Below are 17,172 nucleotides of genomic sequence, written 5' to 3'. Positions count from 1 at the left end.
CATATTTGATTATTAGGGCCAATGGTTTTACCTTACTTCACACATTTTACTGCCTCACAAAGTCCACCTGCTCCTTAAATCTGAACACCAGACAAACATTTAGGCACTCCTGCCAGAAAGCACAACGTTCTCCGATGCTCCCTGTATCTTTTCTGCTAACTTCTTTGAATAGCCTGGTCAGTGGCTTAGCCAACACATGATGGAAATCCAACAGATCATAACTTGAGCTGGGTATACGCTATTTGAATTTTTTAAATTAATCTTTTGTACTGAATTAAAAAAAATCAGCTTCCTCTAGCCACACTGTTTAATGTCCTGCTAGGGCTAATGTATTTTAAAAGCTGGTCCCACTAGCTGTCTTTTACAATCACTGGTCCCACTAATTGATCTTTACAATCACTTTGCAGCACTTTAGTCAGCTTATTTTTTTTTTTCACAACTCTATTAACTGGATTAAATGGGGGCTTTTTATATTTACTTGGAGTTTCTCCTGGTTTGTGCACTGCTACCGGGTGCAGGTAGCAGTGGGAAGGCAGCACCAGATTATACATCTCAAATAACATGAAGACAGAAAGCCTTTGGACTTAAAAGCCTTTTCAATTCACGCAACACATATCTCTATGACTTCCTGGGTGTATATACCTATGGACATATCTAGAAGAAATATTGTATTTTCCTTCATCCATAGTCACTAGTGTCATGAAATAACCGTCAAATAATTGCATTGATTGATCTTTCTACATAGACATTTCCACATTGAATAGCAGCACTTTGTTTACTTAGAACCATATTCCTTGTTTGTCTGCCTTATCTTATTTACATGAGAGAGGAAGTGATTGCCTTAGTTAGGAAATACATTCTTATCATGCTGTGTACATATATACGTTTAGCTACTGATGGCATCAATTTTCAGTAATGAACTGTCAAGCTGTAAAGTAATTTCTGTAGTTTATTAACTGGGTACAGTACTTGTAATTTTGAATAGTGAATGTAACTACCTGAACACAATACACTTCTAGAATGGCTACATCCTGCATTGAAATACAGCAACATGGAATAAAAGCAGCCATATAGAAAAAATCAATAAGGCTGGGTTCACACCTGGTACATAGGCGCGTTTTTTCAGCTCGTTTTTTAGCAAGTTTTTTCGTTTAGTGAAACTTGCGTTCGACGCTCGTTTTTATACCTCCCTAGCAGTATGATTTATATTTTTTCCTTTATTTTCTCTATCTTTTTTTAAACAACTCTTTTTAAACTTCCCGCCAGTTCCGCCCCCCTGCGACGTGGCCGCATGCAAGGGACGGAACCCGTAAGTCGGCAGCGGCCGGAGGACACAGCGGGGATTGCGGACAAGGTAAGTCCTACGCTGTATTCCCGAGTGTGGCTCGGGGTTACCGCTTTGTAAACCCCGAGCCACACTCGGGAATACCAATGGATACGCGCGGAAAAACACCCCAAAGAAGCTCCTGCACTTGTTTGGGCGTGGCGCGTTTTTCAGCTGAGTTACGCCCAGGTGGGAACCATGCCCATAGGGATTGATGGGATTTCACGTGCTGAGCGTTTTTCAGCGCTTCGATCAGTGTGAACCCAGCCTAAAGATTTCCCACAGCAAAGCAATCCCACACTATGCTTCACCTTTGGGAAGATGTTTTGGTATTGCTATGCAGAGTATTATTTGTGGCATCCTTCTTTGGACTTTTACTAAAAAGTTAAACTTTTCTCTCATCTAATCACTTAACATTGTCGCAGTAGTGCTGTGAAACGTCCAGGTGGGTTGAGTAAGCTTAATTTTTTTCTGTAACCAGCCCTAAAACCACTACTCATGACTAGACCCATGAACAAAAATATTTCAAGAGATGTCTGAAGATCCCTATTTGCCACTTTGTATGATACTTTGATTCCTGTTTGAGGATTGTACACTATGCCATTCACTGATCTCTTTGGAAGCTGCTTCGTAGGGGGAGTTGCAGATGTGCTGAATATCTGAGGGCTGATCAAGACCTAGGTTATTAGAATTCATCTGTAATGCTTTTCAGTATCGTTAGCTTAAACTTTTCTCAGGTCTTCTGAAATCTCTTTTGTTCAGTCCGTATTGCTCCTCAGCAGAACTTCCTCAACCGAGCAGGTAACCACAGTTGGCTAGTCGTCTGTTTGTACACCAGCCCAGGGCAAAGTGAATAGTTCAGTCTAGTTACTTTTTTCCCAGATGCCATTCATATTCACATTTATGGTTCACATACTTTTTTTTTATCAGTGACCATGACTTCTTTATGTTGGTAAAGATATAGAAATGTAGCATGTCTTATGTGATTCTCAACAAGACAGACTTTATTATTTTGACTTGGTCATAGAGTAGATCACGTTTCAAAATCCAGTCGTGTACAAGTCCTCACAATTTGTCGTCAGTCAAAAACCTTTTCTATCAAATGTGTATATATACTAAAGTGACACTTAGGAGTTAAATCCTAAAAATGCATTCAAGTACACTATTAACAAAAATGTATCTTATTTGTGTATCACTCAGCTGTAGATCCTCAAATCATCTCTGAATTGGTGCTGACACTGTCCTTCCTTCTGGAGGGTGGCTACTTCTGTTCCCTATGATCCCTGTGTGTGTTGTAAAGTAGTCACCACTCCAAGCTCACTCCAGTGATGAACAACAATCTTAATACAAATTTGTAACCGAAATGTGAGATTGTAGTCCATCATGGGAGCGATCTGACTGATTGATAAGGTTTCCTCCAAAAACAAAGAATATGGCTAATTTTCGAAAAATGTGGGCAAAGAAAAGCTGAACTGTAACCCATTAAGGTAGATGCTTGTTACATGTCATAGGCCTACTTTTACTGTACTTTACCTTTTAAAGCATCTGGATTACCTATCTGTCAGCAGTTCAGTTGCCCATGATCATTACTAATTAATGGTTAGCTAAGCTGAACACACTGGTACTTATAGGTACTCATTGAAAGTGATTGAATGTTCCTAACAAAGCTTGTTATACTCTATACTTATGAGAAAAGGAAACCAGTTCTTTACTTCAGTGGTGGATTATTATATATGAAATAAGAGTATTGTATGTTTTTCTTTTCTAGGTATTCAGGAACAAACACTGGGAACGTGCACATTATTGCAGATTTATATGCAGAGGTTATAGGTGTCCTTGCACAGGCCAAGTAAGAATATGATTTTAGTCTTTTATGCAGTGAGCTGTGTGGTTGAGTTTTATGACTTGTTTGGGGTTTAGTAAATGGCTGTGGTTTCCCTACTTTCCGCTGGCAGGAGAGAGAGCTGAGAATATCCGGCGGCATAGCTGTTTATTAGGATTAAATGGCGCCCCTCTTGCTTTCTTTTCATCATTTAGATTTCAGGCTGTGAGGAAGAAGTTTGTCACGGAATTAAAAGAACTGCGACAGAAGGAACACAGCCCCCATGTGGTGCAGAGCATCATCAGCTTGATCATGGGGATGAAATTCTTCCGTGTCAAGATGTATCCTGTGGAAGATTTTGAAGCCTCTTTTCAGTTTATGCAGGTATTTGTTGTCCTGCTATTCCTCTGTTTTGTGCTGTTTGAAGGTGTTTGTCTTCTGGTGTCAGTACACACTTTTGTTTGCCTATCTTTCTGCCATTTTTTTATGCCTTGGGAATTATCATTACACTGTGACTGTAAGCAAACAAGTTGTTGTTTTTAAGTCTTGTGTAAAAAATTTGATCACTCCCACTTGTATTAATCTTTTAGATGCTAATGATATCTTCTATGCAACCAATTGTGACCTTTTTCTTATCGAACATTGGAGAGCATTATCTCTCCAACTCTGACATTATCTGTGAGGCAGGGCACTGCCTTGTAAAATATCTTGGGCTTTTATTTGGAACAGAGCGCCCAATGCACTATGGTAGCAAAGTTCTTTTGACTTTGTTCCAATTCTAATTTCCTTGCCTTCTAGAACTTGACCCTACCCTCCCCAACCTTAAATGAAACTACTTAGTAACACTTACAAGTCCATCTCCAGCTAAAACTTTTTTAATTTTGGTTAGTGTGAGGAAGGAGTCTGGTTGGGTTTTATTGTCATTTGTGTCCCTGCTGGGAGTAGTTCACCCAACTTCCTCTCCTAGTGACCAAACAGGAAGTCCGATCTCCCCAATGGTGACACAAACAAGAATACAAACAGTTATTCCATGTGTCCTTCATTTGATTAAAATCATGTTTTATTACTGTCTCTGTCCCCATCAGAGATTTTGGCTGGAGATGTGCATTAATTTAACTCTTAACTTCCCCCTGACATTTAGCATCCTATCCTTAACCCAATCCTCACCATATCCTTTTGCAGTAACCCAATACTAGCAAAAGCCCTGAAACAACATACTTACCTTATGGGCCCCAGAAGTATCGTACACAGAAACCTTGCTGCATCAATAGGCAACAGTAGAATTTCGTTTGAAAAAATGTATTTTTGAAATGCTCGTTTGATTTCCCTAATAGTTATGGGGTCACTTCACTTTTGACTTTAGTGATGAAAAAAATCGAAGGAGCAGGTTGGAAAATGTTTCTCGAACAAACTAAATTCTAATTGTAAATGTGGTTTTCGTTCAAGAAACTCCCAAAATGGAATGTTAAAATCGAAGGAAATTTCAAACGACATTCTTCTAGTGTCTGATGGCATTGTGAAATGTTCTCATGAGATTTGTTTCATATGAATGTTTGTATGCAAATATACCAGTGTTTGGCAGGCTTAAGAATAAGTGCAGCAAATAAATAAAAAGTCTGCTTTTTTGAAAAATTGATTCCATGTTCTCACTTTTCTTTCTCTCAACCTCAATTTTGCTTACCAACACCTTCTTTTTTTTTCTTCTTACCATGTTCTTTCTCTTTTTACCATGTTCTTTCTCTTTTTCACACACTTCCTCTCCCTTGTCCCTCTCTCTTTTATCTTCACATTTTCTGTTTTCAGCACTGTCTCCTATTCTCTTGTTTGTGTCATTTTCTTTCTTATTATCTTCCTCTCTCACTTTTGATCTCAGATTCTTTATTGCTTCACATGTTTACAAACTGTAACTTCTTCTACATGGTTTAATGCACTGTCTATATCCCAGTGTTACAGCAGTGCTGAATAAGTGTTTCTATAATGCAGGGTATTCCTTGCCATTGATGCTTCATATAATGACTCTTTCTGCTTGTTTGCTTGAAAGGAATGTGCACAGTACTTCTTAGAAGTGAAAGACAAGGACATAAAACATGCACTTGCTGGTCTGTTTGTAGAAATTCTCATCCCTGTGGCTGCTGTAAGTAAATCTTGTGATGTCTGCAGATTTATGTGTGTGATCAGATGCCAAGCTTTAACTCATTTTTTGAAGAAAAACTTTGCTACATCATTGAAAACATCGGTGACATTGTTCGGTCATCTTCTTATTGTATGTGTACATGTAGTTTTACTAATTTATTTAGAGCAAAGTTTCAGGGTCCTGTAAAAAATGCTCATAGGCAGTAGTAAAAGGCAGAAGGCGCAAAAATTATTTTTTTTTACAGAAACTGTAATGGTTTTAGTTAATTTTCATTTTATTTACATTTGTATTTTTCTGAACAAATATGTTTCAACATCTTGTAGGGGTTTTATTTTTATTTTTTTGCCACTTATTTAAAAAAAAAAAAAACAACCTTTTGATACAGGGTACACTTATGACAGAATTTAAAAGAACGGTGTGGATTTTCTATATTGACAGCACAGAAGAAGCTGTTTGCTTTCAGACCTTCTCTTTCTGGTTGAAACTGTGTATAGAGTCATATGAGCAGAGAGTCATTCCTCAGGTCTGTGTATAAATTGTATAAAAAGCTGTTGAGCTTTGTATACAACAAGCATTTTTTCAGCAAAAGCCGGTAAGGGTAGCCAGGGAAACATCTGAAAAGAATCAATCTCCTATCTGAAAATGAGAAAATACAAATATTTATATGCATTATTTTATATTTACCTGACCTGACTGAAAGAGGAAGACATATTTTAAAAATGGAATTTCGCTTCCGTTCATTGAAGTACACTGTGGAGATCTTGAATCTCTAATAAGGTGGCACTATAACTCTATGGTCTGAGTTTAAAGATCTCCACTGTGTCCTTCAATTAATTCAGAGAAAAGGATTTTATGGTGAGTACAGAAATCCAATTTCTTTAGTCCTGACCATAATAAAACCAGAATCCCTGTATACATTCCTTTTTAATGTGCTGTTTAGTGACGCAATTGCTTGTAAAAGTTTGGGTGATATGATGCATACAGCAGCTTCAAAATTCGCAGAATGTAGCAATTTAGTACAAGACAAACCGCTTGTGATTAATTGCAGATTCCTGGACTAACTGTACTGTGCAGGTACTTAGTCATTATGTGCGTTTTGTTGTGGACAGACTTTAAGCACAGCCTAAACCAAAAACATTACTACCATTGTAACCTGGTCAGGGTCCTTGTGTCAGACGATGGGGGCATTTCAATAGGTGCAATTGACAAGAGTAGACAGTGCTTCATTCTGCCCACCAGCAGCAATGGATGCATAGCCAAGCTCAATTTCTTTACACAGAAAGGACTTTACCAAATGTCTTCTTCCTTTGTGTCTGTACACAGATCAGATAATTGCACTAAATGGCAAATATTCAGGCTTTGAGGGTTGCCATTGAAAAACAGTGGACACATGACAAGATGTGTAGTGAACTTTAAATAGACAGTTGTGGATCTCATGGAAACAGATTCCTTTTTAGATGCCACATATAATTTCAGAGCCTTTAGGCATAATGGATCAACATAAGTAACAAACACTATTTATAAAATCTTTGTCATTTTGCTTCCCTCGCTTGCCATGTAAAATTTGTTAGAAACGAGGAGTACCTCTCTAAAACATGTCTACGTTCAAACTTGAAAATAAAAACATTCTCCCTCCAAGCCCTCTGTACCTTTTTGGATCAAAAATACTCCCCTTCTGATGCAGAAGCCACTGTAAGCCCCCCTTAAAGTCAGTGATCGGGTTTGCACAGAACGTGATCCCTGAAGACTTTCTCTTCAACGTCATGCTTTCCATGCTTGAGTCCTACAGCCCCATAGGCTGTAATTGAATCTCATCAACCTGTAAGTTGACAAGTATGACAAGTCTCATTTACAGCCTATGGGACTGCAGGGTTCATTAATTAAATTGAAGAGGAGGTCTCTGCCAATTAGATTTCTATGGAAACCCAATCTCCGACCTCCAGGATGGTCCGCATCGGCTTCTGTGGCGAAAGGCAAGTATTTCTGACTCAAAAAAGATAGAAGGCCAGAAGGGAGGGTATTTATTTTCTCGGGTTAAACATGGACATATCCTTTAGGGTTAGAAGATATTATTGATCTGTGAATGTTTGCAGAATAGTAAACCATTTGATATTTCATTATACTATGCAGACTTAATTTGTTTGTGCCAGGCTTCTGAGTCTCACATCTGCTACTGAGAAGGCTTTATGATCGCTACAGATTCAGACACTGTTTTCCAGGCACTTTTTGCCAAATGGGTTATAAGAGCTTTTCCCTTGCACACTGCACAGTGCTGGTCAGAGCATTACTGATATTTTCCATTGCATTAACAAATCATGCTTTGGGTAGAATATGCTTGCATGTTTCCTGTTAAATGTCCTCAGAAGAGCTCGTTAGTATAATTAATGCTGTCTACTTCCACTCATGTGACACGACACAGACAAAGTAAAAAAAAAAAAGAACATTCATATTAGCTATTTCTCCATTCCCATGTAATGTTTGCAGTATTTGACAGATGTTCATAAAGGTGTGGGCACAGCTTAAAGTACGTTTCCACTTTACGGTAAAGGCGGGCCTCTTCCTTGGCACTCTCCCTGAGAAAACATATCTGAAAAAGTGAAGTCTCTTGGTAAACTTATTATAACAAATGTTCTGCACTCCAATCAGTAACCCTAACCCAAGCTAATTCAAAAAGATAATATCAGATAAGTATATAAAAAATTGCACTGCAACTATGTATTAAATTAATTTGGCTGATTGAGGGGAGAGCTTTCTACAATGTCTAAAAAAATGGACATTTGTATTTTGAGATTAGAAGGTGCACTATTTAGTGTTTAGAAGGTGCACTGGGGTGGCATTCAAAATGAATGGCACTGTGACGCACCACATTACCAATCATGCCCTGCAGTTTGAAGCTAGCCTTAAGTTCCCACATAGGACACAAAGGTTCTCCTTGTGACGGGAAGAAAACAAAGATATACAAGTGCATAAACAAAGAGTTCTCCTGTGAAAATGTGGAATGTTCTTCCACAGGAACTGGTTTTTGCAGTATTTAAAAGCACAAATAATAAGTGGCTATGGATAGAGCATTGGTTCCAAGAGTTTCTTATTGACTTTAGGAATCCGAAAGAAATATTCGGATCTCTGAAGTTTTTTTTTTTTTACCCCTGGTTCATCTGGGGCCTAAAGGTTCTGATGATGGGAAGTCTTTTATTTTATGTTTGTTTCTTATGGCCAACCATTATACTATGTAACCATGAGTACGCCACCTACTGCAGCTTGATCAGAACTCTCACAATCTGCAAAGACACTTGGTTCCGGTAATGTGACTTTAATTTTATATTTTTTCCAGGCTGTAAAAAATGAAGTAAATGTGCCATGTTTAAAGAGTTTTGTAGAGATGCTCTACCAGACCACGTTTGAACTCAGCTCAAGAAAGAAGCATTCCTTGGTGAGATTTTATACTGTGATACTCCTATTTCTTTATACATCTATACCGCAGGGGTATTTTTTTCATGTATATTTGATTGGTATCATTGTCACTTTCCTATGTATTGCATATCACTGGGATGTTTGCTAATTAATATAAAGTTGGTATAATTGGCCCTTATGTTGGTGGAATCTACGTAGTTTTAGGCCTGTGCCCTTTATATCTTAGGATTTGACCAACCAAATCCACTGTTTTTCCACAGGTCTATTACTTTAGGTTTGGGTTTAATTATGATGTTCCTTATTCTTGATCAATTTGTTGCCAACTGCCCTTTGAGGTGATAATAAGATAATAATGGTGAAATAATAATAACGATCTATAAGAAAAGTTAAATACTTCATGCTTCATATTTGTAAACTGTACATTTTGAGAGAAAATTATGAAACAACGTTAAACTAATTTTAAATATTTTTTTTTAGTTAATGGTGCTTTAAATGTGTCTTTTCGTTGTATTCACAGGCACTATATCCACTGGTTACCTGTTTGCTGTGTGTCAGCCAAAAACAGTTTTTCCTGAACAATTGGCACATTTTCTTGCAAAACTGTTTGTCACATTTAAAGGTAAGCCTCTTGTGGTTGTATTTCAGCACTGAGAATCATTGGGCTGTAACAAATCTACCACAATTAAAAAGCTGCATGTCCTGGGTGATTTAACAAAGTATTTTACAAATCTAAGCAGTTGTACCATCATTGCAAGCTTTTCTCAAGATCATTTGTATGATAATTCACAACCATTTTCTTTCTATTGTATTGCAAAGAATATTCTTGGACTGTTATGACTTGTGTGACTCTTACTCCTCTTTCTGTCATTAATACAGATGATAATGGTACATTAATAATAATAAAAATCAAGAACCTTTCTTTTTGACATCTTTCTGGTACTGTTCTGCATCATGTAAGGTGTAATGACTCCCTCCCTGATACAATATGGATTTAATGTACTTGGGTTCTCATTATATGTAGTTTGATTAGCTGAATGTCTGTTGATGAATATGGCACTTTGGTTGTGGCACGCTCCGACTTCCATTACCTGCTTACACTGCTTTGCTTTTTTGTTCCCTTTACATCTTTCTGGCTTGATCATTTTCATCCCATCCATTTTTGTTTCGTCTACTTCCAGCTATTTTCTTTGGTTTGTTTTTGTCTTATAAAATCATTGTTTAGTGCACCTGTGCTGACAATTGTACTAACAGACATCAGTTTACGGAGCAGATCTAGGCAAAAGTATAAAAGTTATCTTTAGATTACCACATAGACCTATTTTTTCAATACAGCTAGCAAAGTGTCTGAAATTTGTCTATATACAGTAAACGCCCAGTTATCTGGCACCCACTGGGATCGGTAAGTGCCGTATAGCTGTAGTTTCTGGTTGCTTGACAGTTAATAGTAAGTTCTCTCTTGAGTCTACTCCACTGCTCAGTGGGCGGATGCAACAGCCAGCCTGCTATTGCCTATTTAAATTGGCCAGTAGTAGGCTGGCTATGGAAGCCCCACCCACTGAGCAGAGGAGTGGACCTGAGAGAGAAAGTTCTCTCGGTCCCCTCCTCTGTTCAGTGGGCGGGTGAAATAGCCAGCCTGCTATTGGCTATTTCAGTTTGAAATGGTCAATAGCAGGCTGGCTATTGCTTCCCATTGTTTACTTTCTGCTGTCGACAGCAGAATCTAGCCGCCGGCCAGCAGCAAGGAGGAAACAACTAATTACATTTAGTCGCTAACTAAATTTTTTAGTGTGCACCAAGCAACCGACAATTTTATTGTGTGCATCAAGCTGGTTGCTTGAATGCCGGATAATGGGGAATTTACTGTAATAAGGTACCATGTGTTAGCTGAAAATTCATAGGTGTGTGCTTTGCACATTTATGGCTCAGAGGAAAATGTACTCCAAAGGGTATCAGCAGTGTAGTAATGTTCACAGGCAGTATAAAGACCAGGTAGGAGATGGGGCAGTGACCTGCAATCTGCCTTCTTTGAAGAAGTGTTGCTGCTAAGGTGTAGCAGACTTTTCCTTTCATTTTACCTAATCTCTGCCTATAGCTCACCCCAGGGGAATAGTCCCAGCAGGGACACATAAATCAGTAAAAAACTAACAGGGGTTCTTCCATAATCTATCCAAAACGATTGTTATTGGCTGTACATATTCTTTGATGTACTAATAAACCAAGGTGTCAAAGGCTGAACTTAAGAGAAAGGGTACTATAGCCTGGATGTGTAACTTGCATAGAGTTCTCACATCTAAAGCGATTCTGGTCATGCAACATTTGTACAATTCTGGAAATGTCCCACATGACACTCCATTTAAACATTTCAACCATGACCTGTGGCTATGGGCCTATGCTTAATATCTACACAACTAAAGCATGTAGGCATTTGCAAATAAAAGTCTTTCTCTAACTAAACTTAGTTTTAGTTTTGTATAGTGGGGTATGGTTAAAACCCGTGTAAGGTTTATCCATTTTTTTCTTGTTCCATTGGGGATCTCTTTACTTCCAGTCCTGTAGGTATGATGACATCTCTCCAAGGAAAATTCCCTCTTACTGGGTTAACTCCAAGAACAAATGCAGTTTGCATTTAGCCTGCATTTGTAATTTGTTTAGGAGGCTTTACAGTTCCCTCACCCCTGCAAGTGACCTCCTTCTGACCTGCAGTTGACTTTCTTTTAAGCTTTATCAACCTGCTTCAAACTGCCCTTGCCTTTTCATTGGCTTGTAAAGGGAGAGAAGCGGTTTTGACACACACAACACCCCACATACACAGGCCATTAGACAGTTGTCATCAGGACAGGGTTCCCCATTGTAAGATTTCCCCTCATTTCCTGTTATGGTGAGATGCTAAAGTTTTATATTTCCATTCACTTCCTGCCCTGACGTAAATGGTCACCAGGACCAATAGTGAGTCAAGTCTCTCCAGCGGGGGCACAATCAAAAATAATAACCCGGCGGAGGTCTTAGCCCTTCCCAATTCCATTTAAAATCGGAATAAATGTCAGTCAAAGTACCGCAGCTCTGAACACTGAAAAATGGCCTGGCCAGGTAGGGGATCTAAACACCTGGTCTTCAAGCAGTTAATCTATAGGCACTTTTTAGGGCACTTTAGTTAGGACACTCAAACATCACAGGTAATGAGTCAGTTTAAAATCCAGTTAAGTATCTATTGGATAGATGATTGTGGCATTAGAATACCTCTGACAACAACTAGTATAGGCTTGGACAGTCCCTCTCTGTCCTAGAGACCTGTAGTTCCCCACCAGCTTGAGCAAAGACAACTGTCTGCACTTGAATTAGAAATCAAATCCTTAAAGTCAGAGTACTTTAGATATGTTAATCAATTTGTACTCTATGTAGCCAGAATAGTTATGGATCTCCAAAAATGCAGAATTGTTCTCTTTTCCTGGCTTCTTTTAGTTGTGTTCCGTTTGCTTTGTGCTTTTATTTTTCATCTAACATGCATGTCGCTCCATTTTCATGTTTGTTATGTTTTGCTGTCTCACGTTGCTTTATTTAGATGCCATCTAACAACAGTCTCAGAAAACAAATAGAAACCCTACAGGTGAGTTTGTATAATAAAAAGCTGGGCTTGCTTTCAAGGTGTGGGAGGCCTCATATCAGGGCTTTCTAGACATTCTGACCATTAATCTTTCATTTCTGTTAACAATTTAATAAGATGACGCTCTTCTGCAGCACCCCCCCGTACATGCTAAAGATCGCCTGCCAGTTTATTTCTGATTTCCAGTAGGGATGCACCGATACCGAGTATTTGGCCGAGTACCAGTCAGGAAGCCGGGCAGCGTTTAATGACGCGCTGCCCGGCTTCCTGATCGGTTGGAAGCTGGCCAATCATGACGAGGGAGCATGGAGACGGCTTCCCGGCCAATCATGAAGCCGGGTGCCGCGACATTACATGGCACCTGGCTTCCTGATTGGCCAGAAAGCTGGCTCCATGCTTCCTCGTCACCTGGTGACGAGAAGCATGGGGGCGTCTTCCCTGCTAATCGGGAAGCCGGGTGGCGAGTCTTTACATGCTGCCCGGCTAATCAGGAAGCCAGGTGGCGAGTCATTACACGCCGCCTGGCTTCCTGAATCGGACTTTCGGTACTCTGTTTATACCGGTATCGGTGCATCCCTAATTTCCAGCATACATGTAAATCAGTACTTTCATAAGTATTTTTGTCATTTTAATGGCAAAGTTCTTGTTTTGTAAATATGTACTATTTACAGTTTTGTCTCCTGAAGCAGAGGTTGACCTAAACTATGCAGATATATACAATCACCTTCTCTGTGCCTACCCTGCTTTGGGCTTATTCACGAAAACCCTGGTCAGCAGCGTTGCCCAAAGCAGTCTCGATACAAAGACAAGGCCAATAGCCTTACTTCGTAGGGCCTGTGCACACCAACATGCTGCATTGATGTGTGTTACATAAAAATGATTCAGGGGGGTGTTACAACGTGCTGCAGCAAACTCCTGCACATAACATTACCATAGGAGTAACAAAAAAAGTGAGCACTGCAAACGCGTTATTACAACACATTGTAGTCCAGATTTACACTGCACAGCAGCGCGCACAGCCTGAAGATGAATGGTGAGCCGTATCATGCTGTGCGGTGTTTGTACCCACCGCCACGCTTCATCATGTGACTGGCGCATGAAGCATGGGAAAGAAAGCTACTACTGGTTCATGATAGCCACATTATTTTCCCTCCAATGCACAGGTCTTATATTTTTTTCAGTTCTATCGCATATGTAAGAGCCATGAGTTCAACATGTGGCTTCTTGCTTTTCATGGGAGGGGTTGTTGTTTTTCTGAAATTGTGTTGCAGCTATGTTATGTTTGGTTATTTAAATGCACGTAATGCTTTGGTTACTGTTTCATTTGGATACCAAGTAAAATTCTGCTATATGTATATGTGCGTGCGTGCCTGTGCGTGCGTGTGTGTGTGTGCGCATGTATATTTGTATATCTATATATATCTATCTATCTATATAGATTTATATATATCTATATAGATAGATAGATAGATATATACTGTGTGTGTGTGTATATATATGTATATATATACATATATATATACACACGCACACAAAACAAATGGTAGGTAGTCGTCGCACATGTTATAAATCAAGGTGCGCTTCAAAAGTAGTGATCAATATAATCGCTTGTTGCCTTATATTTCAAAGAGGATTCAGTGAAGCATGGTGAAATGTATTTGCTAACCAATATTTCGGTGGGTTGCAGCTCACCCAATAATATTTCAGTGGGTTGCAGCTCACCTTAATAAAGTTGGGCTGCTACCTATGGAAACTTTGGTTAGCAAATAAATTCAAACTTCATTAAATTCTCTTTAAACATCAGTGTATGCACTGCAAGAAGTGCCTGATTGTGCGCATTTGGACCTCTGGAACTTCGTTGTGCGGCAAGTTAAACTTTATATTTTGATGCTATATCATATACATGATCAACATGAATCTTTTGCCTTTCTTTGATGGTGTGCTATGTTAATAAATACGGTATATATAAATGAAAATATGAGAATTGTCTGTTTTATTTGCTGCGACCTGCAAATTGTATGTCTCATCTTCACACTGTTAGCTGGCCGAGAACTAAGTATGCAGCCCTGGGAGGCAGATCCTTAGTAGTGTCTATGTCTTTTGTATGGGTGCGGTTGGGTAACATCTCATTGCTAATAATAAACATGTCTATACAGGAGATTGTCAGAAAAGCTCATTGATCCAGACTTCCCCGCAGAAGTGTGTTGTTTACACAGTGCAAGCACGCCTGGGCAATATTTGGTTGTTTTCGCTTTTCATATGTGATGCAATTCTCATTGGTGTGTTACAAGACAATAAAAAATTCATAAAGGAAGTGGGACAGCCGTGTAGATGAACTAATGGCTGGGAGGCCACATGTTTCTGTGCTGCACTGATGACCAAATATTTTTGTGGCCTAAACAGTTCTGTTCTTCACAAAAATGAGGCATTTCCACCCTCCCTAGGTACCTGACTGTGTCTGACTTCAGCAATTTTGAATCGCATAACATAGACAATCATCATGTAAATGAGTGACAGTAAAATGTCAGTATTATCTCTATATTTGTTCCCAGTCAGCAACTTAGTCACTTTAAAGTGGAAACATTGAAGAGTCGGAATGACAGCCAGGAAAATCAACATCCGCCAAAGGATTGGTCAGCAATGGCAACCTCCATTATTCTAACATGACACATTCTCTTTAAGCAGGGAGGCTGAGCAACTGCAGTTAAATACAGAGCTACAATCTAATGGTTAATCTAAAAATAATATGTTAAAGCATATAGAATTGTGAAAGTCAGAATCACATTAGGATAAACTGCAATATATACTAATATGGCCTCACTGAAAACACCCTATAGTCATAATATAAAGAAACAAAACAATAATGAACACTTGTTTTTATTTTTAATTTGTGTTTGCAAAGGTGTTCACTTCATTATCCACAACAATAAAACATTTTAATTGCTTGCAGCATTTGTTCAATGATAATATAGTTGAGACGTGTTTTTATTTTTTCTCTTTCAGAATAAGGACCCAAAAATGTCTCGCGTTGCACTGGAATCTCTGTACAGATTGTTATGGGTTTATGTTATTCGGATAAAATGTGAAAGCAACAATGTAACACATAGGTGAGTCTGATACTTCAGGGTACATATATTTAGCTTGGTGGATAGAATGGGACACACTTTTTCTCATTTACATATTGCAAGTCTTGTAGCAGTCCGCATAAAAGTTACAGCGGAACACATTATTTTCTTCCATTTTAAAAATACATGATGTTTCATGACTGAAAGTATCAATGCACATGAAAGAGTTTGGGAGAAGAGTGACGGCAGAAAAATGGACTCTGTCACCTTTTTTTTATATATATATTTTTGTTGAAGTTTAGATCTATTATCTATGTGTCCTATGTTAAAGCTGAACTCCAGACACACCGCTAAATACACAGAAGAAATAAGTACAGTGGTACCTCGGTTCACAAACGCTTCTGTTCGTGAACAATTCGGTTCACGAACCGGAAAGTCGGCAAATTTCTGCCTCTGTTCACGAACTCCGCATCGGGTGACAAACACAATCGCTGACACTTGGTCGTGGCTTCCTCTAGTCGGGATCGCAGTCTGACCACAGTTTGATTCGGTTCGCGACCAGAATCATGGAATGAATTAAGTTCGTGAACCGAGGTACCACTGTATATGAGAGCTGTTTTACCTATTAAAGGATTTCTTTTTCTGCACCCCCCTAGTCCTTAGATTTGCAAAACCCTACCAGAAGCAAAGCCTGTTTGTTGACCTGACTTTGCTATGTCTCCTGGGCTGTGACTGGACAGTGAAGGAGAAGCAGCAGAATGAGGAGCTTATTTCTCTCCTCTTGTCAGCATGTTCCTTGTTGTCACATGAACATTGCAGCACATCTGATCAGCTCCTTGTACTGCTTCTCCCTCTCCATTTCTGAACATTGCTGGTCAGGGATTTAAATAAAGATACATAGGGATTGATTTCTAAAACGCCTGCCCAGCCATATGCTGAGCAAAAGCTGTTCACAGAGGGTTCGCACCACTAGATGGATTCGAGGAGCATCGGAAATCTAGGAGCGGGAATGTTGTGCCCCCTAATGATTCTTTTTTCTAAAGACTTAACTGCATGAATTGGTATTTTTTCCTTAAATATACTGTTATCCTGTCCATCACTGTTTGTGCTTAGATCTTTTTTTTGTTCTGCTGCTTATGACTACTCAGAGACATATCTACAGTTCCATATAGGCAACTTTGTGTCCTTCTAACGCTGTGGTATAAGAGCTAGCATAAGTCACTGTTAAAATATAAAAGTAATCAATGTTGCTAATAGATATTAGCCCCATGCAAGTGCACATCTCCTAGTGTGAAGTCTTGGGTTTGGTTTGTGTTGATGTTAATGGTAGTAACATAAATTAACCTAATTGGTCTCATTACGGTATGTGGCTGATGTTAAAATCATCTGTATTGTTAAGCACAGAAGGAAAACACCAGGATCTCAAGCTGCGACCAAGCAGTGAAGTTACATTTCAACCCTTGCTGTTCCTTCCAGCTTCTTTTGCAGTTTCAAATCCACACTTGTTAATGTATTTTTCTTACATTGCCAGTAAATTGTGTCTTAGATCTGTTTTACTTTGTCAGCCGCTGGTGTATGTCATGTGAGAAAGTAATTTGGACTTTATTGCCAGCCTGTCTTAGTCTGTTAACAATTAGCTTCTATTTGGATCGATTGGGCAGATTTCATATATTGGATAGAAGAGGGCTGGGAACTTTGCAGCAGTTAATTAAACCATGGTAGGCCATTTATAGAGATAGTCTTATTAGGAGGCTGCCTAAGGGGCTTAGCTTAGTCTGTAAATTACCGGCAATATGTAATGTTAGGTTCTAGCAG

The 17,172-nt window shown here is 39.0% G+C and overlaps 1 protein-coding gene across 1 annotated transcript in view; it reads left to right on the top strand.

Annotated features, from left to right (window-relative positions):
- Nucleotides 1-17,172, top strand: part of FRYL (FRY like transcription coactivator) — a 165,625-nt gene that overhangs the window by 65,729 nt on the left and 82,724 nt on the right. Inside the window, exons 7-12 of the mRNA XM_018575865.1 lie at nt 3,093-3,173; nt 3,362-3,530; nt 5,188-5,280; nt 8,612-8,710; nt 9,209-9,310; nt 15,296-15,399. Of these exons, the coding sequence (XP_018431367.1) occupies nt 3,093-3,173; nt 3,362-3,530; nt 5,188-5,280; nt 8,612-8,710; nt 9,209-9,310; nt 15,296-15,399 (648 nt within the window). The remainder of the gene's footprint in view (nt 1-3,092; nt 3,174-3,361; nt 3,531-5,187; nt 5,281-8,611; nt 8,711-9,208; nt 9,311-15,295; nt 15,400-17,172) is intronic.

This window comes from Nanorana parkeri, unplaced genomic scaffold (assembly GCF_000935625.1).
Source record: "Nanorana parkeri isolate BGI_ZX_2015 unplaced genomic scaffold, ASM93562v1 scaffold54, whole genome shotgun sequence".
Lineage (NCBI taxonomy): Eukaryota > Metazoa > Chordata > Amphibia > Anura > Dicroglossidae > Nanorana > Nanorana parkeri.
This window is presented reverse-complemented; position numbering and strand designations above follow the sequence as displayed.